Genomic DNA, 17,126 nt, shown 5'->3' with positions numbered 1-17,126 from the left:
CACCATGAAGGGAGTTATGAGTTAAAGTGCTCCTATTATGCTTTTTGGCTTTTCCCCTTTCCTTTATTGTGTTATATATCTTTTTGTGCACGTTACAGGTTTACAAAGTCAAAAAGCCCACCCCAAAAGGCACTTACGAGCATAATATGAAAATGAGCATAATATGAGCACTTTAAATGGATGGATGGATTGCCGTGAATTTTGGAACAAAACATTCATGTATCCCTCGGGATAAATTGTAGTTACTTTGGTGCCTTAACTTTTCATCTAGCACCATGATTACCTCAAAATCGCCAGACTTCGCCACTGTGATGCCTGCAGGGAGCTTCAATGGCCCGGCCAGCTTTAGGGAGACCTTGTCATGTTAACTTTCCCTCTTCTTTTATTTTATGCATGCATGCATGTATGTATGTATGTATGTATGTATGTATGTATGTATGTATGTATGTATGTATGTATGTATGCATGTATGCATGTATATATTATTTTATTTTTACCTCTTAAAAAGAACTCTTCAGGATCATATGAATAGCATTTTTCTTACACAGTCCATTTGCAGCTTATCTCCTCTAGAACTACTGGTGAAATGAGACCATTAAATTCCACCTGGGCTGCTCCCAAGCACACTTCTCACTTTTACAACTACATAGCAGTTGAAATGAGCAACTGGAGATTACATGTTAAAAATAAACAGACACGCACAGACACACTCTACATGTCACATACATTTTCTATTTTCAGGTACAGTCTGTCGTTGAGACCCAGCTGTGATTAAAGCATACCACTGGGCACTAAGCACTGCCCTTGGTAGCCTCCCTGTGAAATGATAGCCTGCTAGCTTGACGGCTAACAGACATGAACACTCTGTGAACCACCTGATCCCCCTCTAAACTGGCTGACCTGACTGAGACCCCCAGAAGCAGCTGATGCCTGAGACTAATAAAGGACACTCTGAAGTAGACTACATAGAGCCGAATTGCTGTCCTGGTTTTGGCATAGATCCTTCTCAACCAGGAACATGAAATTACATTTTCTTTCTGACTTCTTTTTCTTTTCTTCTTCTTTTTTTTCTTTTTTTTTCTTTTGCATTTTATGCCTTAATTAAGCGAGATGCGACAACCTTTCCTGGCTGGATGCGAACCAGGGAGATTGCGGCATGGCCGGGACCTTAACTACTAGGCAGCCATTTTTTTAAGTAAATAGGTTGAGCAGCACTGCTGTATAGTACTTGAACTATTTGCAAACAATGTTTATTAATATTAATCATTATAGTCCCACTGATCCTGGATTTTTGGCTTATACCAATATCTGTTTTTGAGAGTTACAATAATCAAATAATCAAACAGTATATCAGCCAATAATACATTTTTCATAAAAACATGACATACACAAACATCTTTGATAAAGATCTCTTAAATTCATTTACGATTCGTGACCAGGACATGTAAACAACAACAACAAATAAACTTTCAGTTTTCTCTGGTGGACAAACTAAGTACCAGCGACACTGTCTCTAAATTATTTTAAGCATACATTTGTCATTTCTGTAAGTTCTAGTTGTGTATCAGCCAACATTTTCACAGATGCAGATGATGCCCCCAAAATTAGTGGTATGGATTTACTAACCATTTTAAGAACAAGGATTTTGTTAGCATTCAAAAACTACAGTTCCCGTCAGTTTTAGACATACTGAAGGGACATATCAAAGCCTAAACTACCCTAGAGGTGCTCGGTTCTTCAGCTGCTTCCTGATGCAGAGCGCTCAGAAGAGATAGCACAATTATTCCGCATACTGTTCCTTAAAGTATCTCACGGACTTGCATAAACCAAAAAATGAAAGCCAGCAAGCTGTGTGCGTTTTTCCTCCCCTGAGGAAGATCCTTTGAAGTTCAGGGATCTGTCAGACTCAGCTTTAGTTTGGTATGTTCATCCCCCCACAACACCACCCCCGCATCAGTCCATCCTTCCTACCCGGGTCTTATATCAACCTTTTCTCAGCAATTTGTGCCTCAAATGGTCTCTCGGAGCTGTAAATCCATGATTTTGGACATGGGTGCACGAGTCGGGACATAAATACAACATGTCTGCATGTGAACAACTGTTGAATGTATGTACAGTATGTCCTGTGCATGGTTTGACTACAGATGGCCAGTGGCTCTGAGCCATGTGGTCTCCTTGCTGCAAGACTGAAGAAAGGACAGGCAACCTTGCAGCCTGTGAAGTCTGCAGCACGAAAACTTCAGAGAGCAATAACTGGTTACATCAGCTGATAAAGGAGAGGGATATAGACAGAAATGGAGAAAGAGAGAGAGAGAGAGAGAGAGAGAGAGAGGGAGGATGATGGGTAGAGACAGCTGCTGCTCTGTAGATTAGAACTGAAAGCAGCTCTCAGCTTTGAACTGTGTTTTTGCCTGCTGGAGTTGGTGACTGGCTGAAAAGCTGGGTCTATACTGTGGCCTGGGGCATTTTTAAACTCTCTCAGTAGTGGACTTAAAAGATGACACATTTGGTCTCACACCCAGTTTCAAAATACACTTTTGTCATGTGGGCACCCTTTCCACAAAGCCCCATGACTATATTAAGAAACACAATGAAGATAATATACTAAAATCAAATTTGTGTCACGTTGTCATCAATAACATTGCCATTTGTGTTGCAAGGTTTAGAATTGTTTAAATATCAAGATGAAATAAAACATTTACGGAATATAAGTTGATGCAAACACAGCCGTTAAACCTCCAGGTTTTCCAAAAACCTCCGTTACCCGTTTAAAAACCCAGTATCTCCCTGCCTTCCCTAGCTCCAAGTACCATAACATATTTTAATGTCAAGGTACACGGCAGTGAAAGCAACAACTGGCACAACTACTAACTGCCTGAATAGGTTCTGAAATAAAGCTAGTTTAAAAACGCTGCCAAGTATCAGAGTGCGCCAGTAGTGCTCAAGGCTGCAAATGATGTGATGTCATCCAAAGATGATCATAAATGGTTTAAACAAGGAAGAGATGAGGATTTGTGTGTGTGTGTGTGTGTGTGTGTGTGTGTGTGTGTGTGTGTGTGTGTTTGAAGCATAAAGCAATGTATAGAGAGCAGAGTGCAGGTGCTAACAGTAGGAGGTAAATTTACACACAGTGAATGAACCTCCTGCTGAGATTTGTGTGCAAGTGTTATGAGAAAGACAAAGAGGAAAGAGTGAGTGAGTGAGTGAGTGAGAGAGAGAGAGAGAGAGAGAGAGAGAGAGAGAGAGAGAGAGAGAGAGAGAGAGAGAGAGAGAGAGAGAGAGAGAGAGTGTGTGTGTGTGTGTGTGTGTGTGTTACTCACTCCATCATAGATGCAGGTATGGAGCAGCAGTCCTGTATCGCAGTGAGCGGAGAGGTGAGGTGAGCGGTGTATGAGGCCTCCACCACCTGTTTGTTCCGGTTCACCACATCCAGGTAGCGGTTAAACTTTTCTCGGATCTTTTTGGCCAACTGCACAAGGGAAACACAGATACATCAACACGACAATGATTAGTGGATACACCTAATCTCTTACTTCCTTAAATCCATTTTTTACCTGAAAGACTAGATGGGATATTATGTAGTCCTTAGCCTGCCTAAAATCTGCCAAACTAAAGCCTAAAGTAGCAAAAAGATAACACGTGCATGCACACACGTCTGTGTTACAATATTTGAATTGTGTATTTAACTGCAGGTCAGAACAGTTTACTTTCAAGCATTTCTATTCATCTGTTATTTCCCTTTTCCCCTCCCCTGTTAACTCATTATAGTGGGCTATATGCATTTAAATACAGCTGAATAAAGAAACTGACCTAGAGCAGCCTTTTCTCTTTTGCCTTCACTTAATCTCATTTGCTGCTTACTTACTATTTTTCTCTCCCACTATTTTTCTTCCTTTTTTTTTTCATAAATCTCAGTGCATTTTCTTTGCTGGTTGCTTGCAGTGCATCTGCTTCTCTCTAACTTTTTGCTGCTTTGTTCTTAAACAAGCTTCCTCTTACTGTGACCTCTGCTTTCTTCTATTTCTTAAAGTTTTAAATATAAATAGCTAACCTCTAAATTTAGCCCTCTTTCTGCAACGATGACGTGATGGATCTTTAAAAAGGTAATGCTAGAATTGTGCATTGATTCAAAGCACACAGTGCTGTCTCTGTCCTCAAGCTGCCAGAATTTTAACTCTGCAAACGTCAACCAACAACACCTTAATGTTATCCATGCGTAGGGTTGGGCATCGAGAACCAATTCCTACTTGGAATCGTTTCAAAAATTACGATTCCAGTAGAATCGTTTCTTTATTGGAATCGTTTGGAATCATTAAGAGGATTTGGTTTTCAATCCTCTCATCGCTTCTCAATTTAATATGTACAAGTTTTGGTTTCCGTAGCAGCCAGGCGCTTGTTGTGTTGCAGCCATGGAGCACAGTAAGCAGCGCTCTAGTGGGGCTTTATTTTACGTTGAAAAACCCCTGTAAAACTGCAAACCACCATTGAATTAAAATAAAACTTTCCTCTTATTTGTGAAAATAAGCATGTGACCCGTTTCAACTCCACCTCTCAAAGAATCGAGAATCGATAAGAACCGGAATCGAAAGGAAGAATCGGAATCAGAATCGTTAAAATCCAAACGATGCCCAACCCTATCCATGCGAGATTGACAAATGTTTTTACACACACACACACACACACGTCAGTTCTGAACATACATGCATACACAAACACAATTCAATAATCTCAAATAAAGCTAAGCAACATCAAAGATGCCCAGAACTCAGGCTGAACTAAGTGTGAAATCCATCACTGTTAAAAGCAGAGCCGAATGATGGATGTCTGAGGCTGGAGAACAAAAAACAATTCCCACACAGCACACCCTTCATCATTTAATACGAAAATCCACCCTATAAGACAACATTGGGACAATACAAAAGTTGAATGTTGGGAGCAGAGGCATTGTAAATATTTGTGGAAAAGAACATGCATAAAACAAGTGCATAAAAGAGGTTTTGGGTTATAAAGTTCCAGCTCTTATATGAATGTGCCTGCTATCTTATGCAGTGCATTTATGTAAAATGGTGTTTTAAAACAAATGCAAAACAGCCAATTCAGTCAGTGGTTACTGGGGCCCTTAATGAAGGCCCCTGGACATGCATACATTATACTTTGTTTTTGTTCCTCTGGAGGACTGGGTTCTGGTTGAGCACATATCTCACAGTGCGCTTTTAAAAATGGGGTTCCAGCTCCTTTGGGAAAACTAATAACCAGCTCTGCAGCCGCCTCCTGGGGGGTGGATATTAATAACAAGCGCACCACCACCACCACCACCACCTCTTTATAAGAGATTCCTGTTCTTGCTTTCTTTTGCCTTGAAAGGATGTTATGGGGAATTGTGAGGAACTCACATCCACTTAATCTGAAACATCACATTCATGTAATCTGTTACAGATTATCCACTGCATTTGAAAGCTTGAGTTTACTCACAATCTGCTAAATAACTAATTACTAGTTAGAGCCAGTTACTTTTAGATTACTTTCCCATCTAAAATATGTGAAACATGTAAGAGCTTTGAATGATGTGGTGAGCATGGAGTTGTTGGGATGTAATGTTTTGATACGCTTTAGTACAATACTTGATAACCACAGAAATCTGATTTAACTTCTGCATCTTAACTGACATTGTTACATCCACCGTTTTGTTAATTGTGACTAAGCAAATATTACCAATCATCTTTTATCTACTCCCCAAATGTCTGTGCTGGAAACATTCTCTGTAGATACTAATTTTATAATAGCCGTTTTGTGATTTGCTCATTTAGTTTATCTGTGACCAGTTTACGGCTAACCAAGATAGCCATTATACTAGCTTTCTGAGGCTAATGTGTTGCTAAGACATCCATCCATCTTCGTCCGCTTATCCGGTATCGGGTCGCGGGGGTAGCAGCTCCAGCAGGGGACCCCAAACTTCCCTTTACCGAGCCACATTAACCAGCTCCGACTGGGGGATCCCGAGGCGTTCCCAGGCCAGGTTGGAAATATAATCCCTCCACCTAGTCCTGGGTCTCCCCCGAGGCCTCCTCCCAGCTGGATGTGCCTGGAACACCTCCCTAGGGAGGCACCCAGGGGGCATCCTTACCAGATGCCCGAACCACCTCAACTGGCTCCTTTCGACGCAAAGGAGCAGCGGCTCTACTCCGAGCTCCTCACGGATGACTGAGCTTCTCACCCTATCTCTAAGGGAGACGCCAGCCACCCTCCTGAGGAAACCCATTTCGGCCGCTTGTACCCTGGATCTTCTTCTTTCGGTCATGACCCAGCCTTCATGAGGGCCAAAATACTCATACTATAATGCGAGTTGGCAGAATCATGACCACCTAACTGAATTTGACCAGTGGGGTCTAATCAACTTCTAAAGACCTCACGGTTGGTTAAAGGATAAGGGATGCACCTGAACTGAATTCAGATAGTTGTACAAAGTGTTAGAATACCTGTGTAAATTAAGTTTTTTTTATTTAGATTTCAGATTAATTGCAAAAATGTCTCATCAAGGGGTATGTGCACATTGGTGGAAACAATAACGCCAAAAAAAATGGCTGTGGTCTAAATACTTTCCAAAGCAATTGTAAGTTACCTTCTCAGCCTTTTTGAATACAGAGAAAGGCTTATTTCCACAGTAACTGGAGCCCCTTTGTTCACATCCCATAATTACCGGTGCCTGCAAAAGGGCTGCGATTCAAGCCAGGAACAGGGAAATGTACCGCGACCCACTGACCGCTTGTACACCTAATCAGCCGGCCGCTATTCCTATTAGTGGTTTAACAGGGGCCTGAGGCGCAGCCCACAATTACTCCTGCTCAACCACAAGGAACACACCCACACACACCAAGACACTAACATGTGCGCTCTCACATGCGGACATAAAGTTAAACACACAAAATGTGGTACTCCCCCACACACAGTACTGTCCATGCATAGCAGCATGGCAATTAGCTTCAGTGGACTTTGTATTAAAAAGGGGGAAATGGGCCAGTGTTCAGCTGAGGAGTGTTTCCATAGCTGGGGGGGGAGAAGAGAGAAAGAAAGACTGGACTTTTAACAGAGTGACTTAAGAGAAACCAGACACTTCGAGCCGTGCAACTTAAAGCTTAAGTTACAGTCTGCCACAGTGCAACCAAAGCAAACCTGTGCTCTGCAGACTAACCACACACTCCAAAACACAGGGCTCCTCTCTCTTCGACCCATCCAACCGGCTTTTAGAGTTTACAGCACCCAGTGGGGTTGGTTCAGCCACAGAACTGGAGTGAATAGAGCGGCTCACCCCAACATCTTGTCCTGGAAATTTTAAGGTTAGCCAGGCAGCTTTCAACCACAGTTACTGGTGTTTATGGCAAGACCAGGACTTACTTTGGGATGAGGTTAATATAGGGAGTATAACAGGGATGCTAGTCGAGTTCTGCAGAACTAATAAACTGCACAGTGGAAACTTGACTGCACATGTCCCGCTTCTCCTTGGATTAACTAATTTTGTTATTGAATTAGTGCATTTTCACTGGTGAGAAGGGGACACATTGTTTCCAATGAAAGTTTTGTTAAACATAGCACACTGCTTCTTTGTTTGCCCTACCGAAGGTGATGTGAACTTTTTAGCATGATTTTAAATGTCTTTCAATGATAAAATGGGGGAAAAAACCTCCTGCTCACAAGTCTGTCATGAAAAGCTGTGTCAGTTTACAATAGAAGAAATGACACCAGAAGAGCATGAGCAAGAGACAATGATCTTAGTGATACCAATATGAGACCCAGACACTGCTATTTTCTGGAATTAACTCACAAAACACAACAAGATTAATTAACTGTTAATTTGATATCAGGCTGATGCTGTGGATTGTTTGTTTAAATTTACTTTTAAATTTACTTGTATATACCAAGAAAAAGTGAGATATATTTAGTTTCTTATGCCCCTAACTGATACCGTTGAAGAAAGGAGTAAATGCAGTAAACAGATAACATGTCAGCAGTGTAGACCTGACAAAGAAATGTTGAAATAATCAAAATCTCATTTCTCACTTGAATGGAACCATGTTTGGTTGTCCTTTTCCTTCCATTTCTTAAATGTCACTTTGTGAAGACTGCATCTACCTGGGCTGTGACTGACAGCCATAACACTCCTACACACAGAGTCATATAGAGTAGTATAGAGTCGTATACTGAACTGATATACTGTAGCACTCCTAATGCGGGTACATCCAATCCTAGCCTGTACATACGGCTAAGTGTAGTACTTCATATTAACTTTTAGAATCTATGTAAAGTGATTTATATTATATATATATAGGGTCATGACCGAAAGAACAAGATCCAGGGTACAAGCGGCCGAAATGGTTTCCTCAGGAGGGTGGCTGGCGTCTCCCTTAGAGATAGGGTGAGAAGCTCAGTCATCCGTGAGGAACTCGGAGTAGAGCCGCTGCTCCTTTGCGTCGAAAGGAGCCAGTTGAGGTGGTTCGGGCATCTGGTAAGGATGCCCCCTGGGCACCTCCCTAGGTAGGTGTTCCAGGCACGTCCAGCTGGGAGGAGGCCTCGGGGGAGACCCAGGACTAGGTGGAGGGATTATATCTCTAACCTGGCCTGGGAACGCCTCGGGATCCCCCAGTCGGAGCTGGTTAATGTGGCCCGGGAAAGGGAAGTTTGGGGTCCCCAGCTGGAGCTTCTACCCCCGCGACCCGACCCCGGATAAGCGGATGAAGATGGATGGATGGATATATATATATATATACACACACACACACACACACACACACACGCTGGTCATATAATTAGAATATCATGAAAAAGTTGATTTATTTCAGTAATTCCATTCAAAAAGTGAAACTTTTATAATGTATACATTCATTCCACACAGACTGATATATTCCACGTGTTTATTTCTTTTACTTTTGATGATTATAACTGACAACTACTGAAAACCCCAAATGCAGTATCTCAGAAAATTAGAATATTACTTAAGACCAATACAAAAAAAAAGGATTTTTAGAACTGTTGGCCAACTGAAAAGTATGAACATGAAAAGTATGAGCATGTACAGCACTCAATACTTAGTTGGGGCTCCTTTTGCCTGAATTACTGCAGCAATGTGGTGTGGCATGGAGTCGATCAGTCTGTGGCACTGCTCAGGTGTTAGGAGAGCCCAGGTTGCTCTGATAGTGGCCTTCAGCTCTTCTGCATTGTTGGGGTCTGGCATATCGCATCTTCCTCTTCACAATACCCCATAGATTTTCTATAGGGTTAAGGTCAGGCGAGTTTGCTGGCCAATTAAGAACAGGGATACCATGGTCCTTAAACCAGGTACTGGTAGCTTTGGCACTGTGTGCAGGTGCCAAGTCCTGTTGGAAAATGAAATCTGCATCTCCATAAAGTTGGTCAGCAGCAGGAAGCATGAAGTGCTCTAAAACTTCCTGGTAGACGGCTGCGTTGACCCTGAACCTCAGAAAACACAGTGGACCAACACCAGCAGCTGACATGGCACCCCAAACCATCACTGACTGTGGAAACTTTACACTGGACGTAATCCAGTAATCCACAACGTGGATTCTGTGCCTCTCCTCTCTTCCTCCAGACTCGGGGACCTTGATTTCCAAAGGAAATGCAAAATGTACTTTCATCAGAGAACAGAACTTTGGACCACTCAGCAGCAGTCCAGTCCTTTTTGTCTTTAGCCCAGGCGAGACGCTTCTGACGCTGTGTCTTGTTCAGGAGTGGCTTGACACAAGGAATGCGACAGCTGAAACCCATGTCTTGCATACATCTGTGCGTGGTGGTTCTTGAAGCACTGACTCCAGCTGCAGTCCACTCTTTGTGAATCTCCCCCACATTTTTGAATGGGTTTTGTTTCACAATCCTCTCCAGGGTGCGGTTATCCCTATTCGTTGTACACTTTTTTTCTACCACATATTTTCCTTCCCTTCACCTCTCTATTAATGTGCTTGGACACAGAGCTCTGTGAACAGCCAGCCTCTTTAGCAATGACCTTTTGTGTCTTGCCCTCCTTGTGCAAGGTGTCAATGGTCGTCTTTTGGACAGCTGTCAAGTCAGCAGTCTTCCCCATGATTGTGTAGCCTACAGAACTAGACTGAGAGACCATTTAAAGGCCTTTGCAGGTGTTTTGAGTTAATTAGCTGATTAGAGTGTGGCACCAGGTGTCTTCAATATTGAACCTTGTCACAATATTCTAATTTTCTGAGATACTGAATTTGGGGTTTTCATTAGTTGTCAGTTATTATCATCAAAATTAAAAGAAATAAACACTTGAAATATATCAGTCTGTGTGGAATGAATGTATACATTATACAAGTTTCACTTTTTTGAATGGAATTACTGAAATAAATCAGCTTTTTTCATGATATTCTAATTATATGACCAGTACCTGTGTGTGTGTGTGTGTGTGTGTGTGTGTGTGTGTGTGTGTGTGTGTGTGTGTGTGTGTGTGTATATATATATATATATATATATATATATATATATATATATATATATATATAAAACTTTATATAACCAGGGAAAGGCCTCACTGAGATTAAAATGATCTTTCACAGGATTGACCTGGCCACAACAGCAGTTTAATTCTCCATAATAAATAGTTATCAGTAGGTAGCTCATGATTTCTTTTTTTGATTGGATTATGGGTTTTGATGGATTGCATCGGCTGTATAAAGCCTAATCTTTATTCAAATCTCATAGAACTCATGGATATTACTTTGTTAAAACAACCCATTGCTAAGCCAAAGCATTGCATGCATGTGAATGTGGGACCAGCATTGTAACATACAACAGCATCAAGCAGTTTCAATTCTTGATATTCACTGACAGCACGTCAAAGAGTAAAACGATAGAATAGACAGGAACGGACTCAATGACAAAGACAGAGTGAGGGAGAGCTCGTGTCATTAGAGAGGGACAGATATCTGCTCTCTAAATAATGAATTTCCAGAGGAGAAACTCGTCTCCTTGCCGTCGCTCCCTGCTCTCTCTTCCTCTGCAGACCCACTCCTAACTGAGTCTCACTTTGGCTCATGGACACAGCCCCTCTGCCCAGAGAAAACACGCAAGCCAACTATGCCAGAGCTGTCATCTGAATTAGTTGGAATCTGCCTCAGGGGGATTGCAGCTAGAATGTATGACCACCAGTGTTTCCCACACATAGACTAATGTGTGGTGGTGCGCCGCATTATCAACACCGGCCGCCGTACATTGCTTTTCGTTATTCTTTTTTTTTTTTTTTACGCTATTTAAAACACGTTCAGCTGCATTTCCTTTCCCTGCTCTCCTCTGTCTCTCTGTCACTTGCGTCTCGCTCTCTCACACACACACACACACACACACACACACACACACACACACACACACACACACACACACACACACACACACACACACACACACACACACACACACACCCTTCCACCGTGCACACAGCGTCTGTCTCCATAAAGGAGAGAAGACGGCTGGCGAAATTCACAAGTTCACGAAAGGTTGGTATCTATCTCGTGAACACCTTTACACAATCTCACATTAAAAAGTGCCATAAAAATATTTTATATTCTGAATACAATGTTGTGTGTTAATGTTGGAGTCCCGACCCGACTCTTAGCAAACAAGCGATTGTGCCTACTTTAGAAAGTTAACTAGTCGCAAGTTTGCGGTAAAAATGCAGTTGGGTTGTCGAGGTCAAAACACTATATGTAGCAGCTGTGAATCAAATAAACGTATTATAAATAATGTTATGTCATTTTTTTTACTCTTACACTGAATGTTTGCTGCTTCAATCCAGATGAGTATTGAAAAGTATTTTCCGCAACTGAAAAAGGCACGTGTTGAGGTTGAGGACCAGCATGAACCGGAGGTATCAGTCTGAAACAGAGCTGAACAGTCCGATCAGTGTAATTAGTTATGTTATTAATTTGTTTACAATATTTTCAGGCTTCAACCAGTGAAAGACCGGGTCAGGGAGAGAGAGAGATTTGTTAGTCATTGAAGTAGGAGAGGAGGACAGCATCCAACAGCGTGTTGTTACGAAAATAAGTCGTCATCGTCGCGCCCCCCGTTAAACTATTCCAACAAGGACGTGAAGTCAGTGCTCTACACTTAATCCATGTGATATCAATTCAAAACCTAAGAAGTATTGTAGCTGAGGATTTTGTAAATGGAAATGCGTTTAGACCTAAGAGAGACTTGCAAAACAGGTTATGATTATCACGATGAACTCTCTATAGCGTGGAAATACTAGGGGTTGTATATAAATACTATTTCTGTGCAAGTTACGAAGGAAAAGGCTACGCCACTATTGAAAAGAAACAGTAATGCTTCAAGGCCAATTTGGAGCTGCCTCTGGAATAGTAAATAGCTGCGAGGTGAGAGGTATTTTATATTTCACACAGATGGGTACCCTGATAAACACACAGAAACATAGTCACAGGAGAAATGCAAACAAACATCCACCTGTCTGTTCTTGCTGGTGGCTGTTTACCAGTCTGGTGTTTACCGTCACTCTTCCTCTTTGCGCGCACGCACACACACACACACACACACACACACACACACACACACACACAATGCCTGCATATAATCATGTTTGACTGGATGCTGGACGCTAGAAAATTGAAAGATATTTTATTTCCAATATGGGACTAAAATGGCTCACATACATTTTTGACTTGTGGATTTAAGTTCATCAAAAATATGCCCTTCTCTCCCTCAAGCCTTCTTATTCTGTCTTACTGCAGCTCTGCACTCATATTGTGAGCAGAGGGAGGGAGACAGACAGCTCACAGACTTGTGGAAAAACAGAACTTCAAAGACAATGAGACAGCAGCCGCAGAATTTTAATAAACCCTCTTTTTCCTCTGATGGCGAGTGTATGTGCTAGTGTGTCTGTTCATTGCTGCTGTATTGAACAATACACCCAAACAGACAATCTATGGTGCCATCCAAGCATGCAGACACACACACACACACACGAAAGGAGAAGCCGGTTACTCACCTGCTGCACTTCTGTCTCTCCGTTTGATGTCTTCTCAGTATACACAAACGAGTTGAAAATCCTCTGTAGGGAGAAAGAAGAGAGAGACGGTGAGGTTAGATCAGGAGGAATGCAGAAGATTTGGATCCAATAACGGAAAACTATCTCTTGAGAAAGAGTATTGGCAGAGTTCCTTCATAGAGAGAGATTTTTGTTCCAGGTGTTGCTGAGCAGATTCCTTTTGTTATCAACACTCTGGGATTACATCTACAAAAAAGTAGTCTGCAAAAGTACTTTCCCTGTGGGAATCTACAAACTATTGCATTATTATCACAAGGTTAACAAAGAGTTTAAGCATTCACACCTCTTTATGCTTGGTGCCATGCCTGCACTTCCTCACCTTTACAAAGAATCCAGTCAAACCAGGAGCTTTTGGGGGCTGCGTGCCATTCATTCATGCTAATTAAGCATTCCAGCTATAATGATGCTGTGTGCAGACCAAAATGTTTCAATATTCATGGATTTCACAAAGTACGAAGAAATTGCAATTGAATGTGTCAGATACTCTTGTCTTGTTTACTTCTTTTTTGCACAATTCTTTCTAGATAGTTTTATCTTGTATTTTCTTGAAGCTTTTGTTTTTAATCATTTGTGTTGCAACAATATTCCATACATTGATGTATCTGATGTTTGGCTTAAAAAAGTAGTAGACTTTTCAGAAAATCCATTCATTCATGCATTCATTTATTTAGTTTTTTTTTTTCAATGGTGCCATTGCAACCACAACACCTGAATTGTACTACCTTGTTAAACATGTGCAAATAAAGGACATTTTCAGGTTTAAACTTGAGACATGATTCCCTTAAGTAGTGAAGAAATATCAAAGAAATCACATGGCAGTGGTGGCGTTTTAACAGGTTAAAGTAGAACCATACAAGGTAGTCTATATTCAGTGCAAACAACTGTTCAGTAACTGAACATCCTCAATTTCAGCAGTACCTTTTTGATTTAGATAAATCTGTGATCATCCAGGTCACAGTGGATCTACAAGTGCACCATTAAGTCATAGGCAACTTAGTCTATATCCTTGACGTTCCACTTCCGGGATTACTCCGTTGCCGCCGGAAAATCCGCCGGATTTCACTCATTTAGGCTGGATATCCGTTGCCTTGGGCTTCCTTTCTGTTGGCATTTTAAACTCCGGTCGATTTATGAGGACTATGGTTAACCTTTTCTCAGATCTCTGCAGGGTAAATCCAGACAGCTAGCTAGACTATCTGTCCAATCTGAGTTTTCTGTTGCACGACTAAAACAACTTTTAAACGTACACGTTCCACCAAAACAAGTTCCTTCCCGAGGCTATTTTGCAGCAGCACCGCGGCTTTTCTCCGGTGCTTAGCACCGCCCAGGACGATTGTGATTGGTTTAAAGTAATGCCAATAAACCAGAGCACGTTTTCCTCCCATTCCTGAATGCTATGTGGAGTAGCCAGACTCTCCTCCAGCACGCTTGGGAGGAGGGTCTGGCAAAGCGAGACTATAGGCAACTGGACTGAAGTGAAGACATTTTTAGCCCGAGAGGCTAAATATCTTCAAGAATCTGCAGAAAGTCCAGCTAGTTTTACTAAACCAGCACCGTTACTCTATGGAGAAAATCCAGAGTTCAAACAACTCATCCAAAGTTACTGCTGGATTAGTCTACATCCTTGACGTTCCACTTCCGGGATTGCTCTGGTGCCGCAGGAAATTCTGCTGGATGCATGTATTTTCGCCGATGTCGGTTTCCTTCCGCTTTATTTGTGTTGGAATTTTAAACTCCAGTGGATTTATGAGGAGTATGGTTAACTGCTCCTCAGATCTCTGCAGGGTAAATTGAGACAGCTACCTCGCACAACTATTTTATCAAAACAAGTTCCTTCCCTAAGGCTATTTTGCAGCAGCACCGTACCTCCGTCCTGCGCTTAACACCGCCTATGACGATTGTGATTGGTTTCAAGTAGAGATAGTCTGATACCATTTTTTGCTTCCCGATACCGATTCTGATACCTGAACTTGCGTATCGGCCGATACCGAGTACCGATCCAATACCAGTGTGTCATATATTTTATTATGTTTTAACAACTGTATACTACTATCCCTGTATTGATGTGATATGATTTCTATCTTTGTTGTCGGTCTGGCTCAGGTTAAACTCTTTGTGAAACATGAACAAACACAAACAATGAATGCCACAGAACCAGTTTGACAGTCAGTTATAACGGAAAAAGAACAAATAAACTACTTTAACAAAGATTTTCTTTAGGGCTTTATTACGTGGTATCGGATCGGTGCATAAACTCCATTACTTCCCGATACCAGCGTTTTAGGCAGTATCGGAGGCGATACCGATACTGCTATCGGCCCATCTCTAGTTTCAAGAAATGCCAATAAACCAGAGCACGTTTTTCTCCCATCCCAGAATGCTAGACCCAGACCCTCCTCCACTCCGCAGCGTGTGGATGGTCTGGCAAAGAGAGACTACTGCTGGATAAACTGGGCCAAGTAACTAAATGCGCAAAAACAAACAAAAACTGAGTTGATAGTCCTTTCTAATGAAAATTACATTTTGATTTGTCAAGCACAGGTGTAATTAATAACATTAACTAATACCATTAATGACTGCTACATTCAGGTGTTTCAGGACCTTTGTATTTTGGCTTACTAATGTTAAATCAGTTACACTTGTGATTCTCCAGCTATGGCAAGTCAAAATGCAGTGAGGCCATTTTTTAAGAAATCAAATATATAATTTACTACATCATGTAATAACACACAAGACAAACTAAATGATTGCTTGGTGATGTATTCACATGTCCCCAGTGTTGTGGGTTGTTTAGTATTATGATAGTGCCTAACAAAATATGGTGTGACTATGGGTAATTAATGAACAACTACCAAACTGACGTAGTTACATAGTCTTGATTATAGATCCAGAGTGAGGCAGACATCAGTATTGATGCTTTTCTCTGCTCAGACAGTTGCATCTGGAGCCTTTTTATTACTGGTCCAGAGAGAATGATAAACTGCCAAAACAACCAACCCATAGACCCAGACAATAATGTTCTGTCATTTACATCAGTTTCTAGGTCTGGTAGCAAAATGCGTCACCTGTCTGAATCTATTCACCTTCCAGACTGAAACATTTTAATAGTCCCTGGTTTATATTGTTAAGTGAATAGGAAGCGGGGCACTACATTAGGCATGGAGAAAATTAGTCCTGGTGTGACCTCAGCCTTAACACACACTAAGAGAGCTTTAGAAACACATTTTAAGAGCTGCCTGAATAACACACACACACATTTTTTTTAGATGGTCTCCTGGGTCCCATCAGCTAAACAGTTTCTCTCTTTGACACACACACACACACACACACACACACACACACACACACACACAAGTGCTATGTGGCAGCTACAAACTAATGTTTGTGTTGAGGCAGCAGGTAGGCAGTTGTTTCACTGTAAGCCACCCCACTGCAAACACAGCCTTAAATTACCTGGTTCCACACTGCAACCATTTCCTGCTGCCTGTCCACACCTTTTGTTAGATACATTCCACAGGACACCAATTACCCAGAATGGACCACATCCAACTAAACTGGGGCTGATTCACTACAGACTGTTATTGCCTAGCTGTAGCTACACCTTTACAAGGAACAAAACAAAGTTGTATTAGTTTTCACAGTTAAAGGGAAAGAGGAGAAGTTCCTTCAGGATAATGTAGCCTTCAAAATATCAAAAGAACCTGATTTATACTAGGATGCCTTAAAAATATACTTCTTCCACCGACTCTTGCAAAGAAATGTAAGTAAAGGCACCATCATGAAAGTAGGGCCATTAATCCACTAATATGATGACTATTTTCTCCTTTAATAGATCAATCCTTTGGTCTATAAAACATCAGAACTCACAATTTGATGCTCTTTGGTCTCACTGACACTACAAAACCCAGAGATATTCAAGTTGCTATAATGTAAAACAAGGAGTAGCAGCAAAGTCTGACATTTGAGAAGCTGAAACCATTCAAATGTTTACATTTTTGGCTGGAAAACAAAACATATTTAATTAATAGATTTTTTTGTAAAACAG

At 41.4% G+C, this 17,126-nt stretch overlaps 1 protein-coding gene across 1 annotated transcript in view; it reads right to left on the bottom strand.

Annotated features, from left to right (window-relative positions):
• cachd1 (cache domain containing 1) overlaps nt 1-17,126 on the bottom strand; it is a 99,827-nt gene that overhangs the window by 50,117 nt on the left and 32,584 nt on the right. The window contains exons 2-3 of the mRNA XM_078258531.1: nt 13,022-13,084; nt 3,321-3,469 (exon numbers count right to left, since the gene is read on the bottom strand). Coding sequence (XP_078114657.1) covers nt 3,321-3,469; nt 13,022-13,084 — 212 coding nt within the window. The remainder of the gene's footprint in view (nt 1-3,320; nt 3,470-13,021; nt 13,085-17,126) is intronic.

The sequence above is a fragment of the Sander vitreus genome, chromosome 9, assembly GCF_031162955.1.
Source record: "Sander vitreus isolate 19-12246 chromosome 9, sanVit1, whole genome shotgun sequence".
Classification (NCBI taxonomy): domain Eukaryota; kingdom Metazoa; phylum Chordata; class Actinopteri; order Perciformes; family Percidae; genus Sander; species Sander vitreus.
This window is presented reverse-complemented; position numbering and strand designations above follow the sequence as displayed.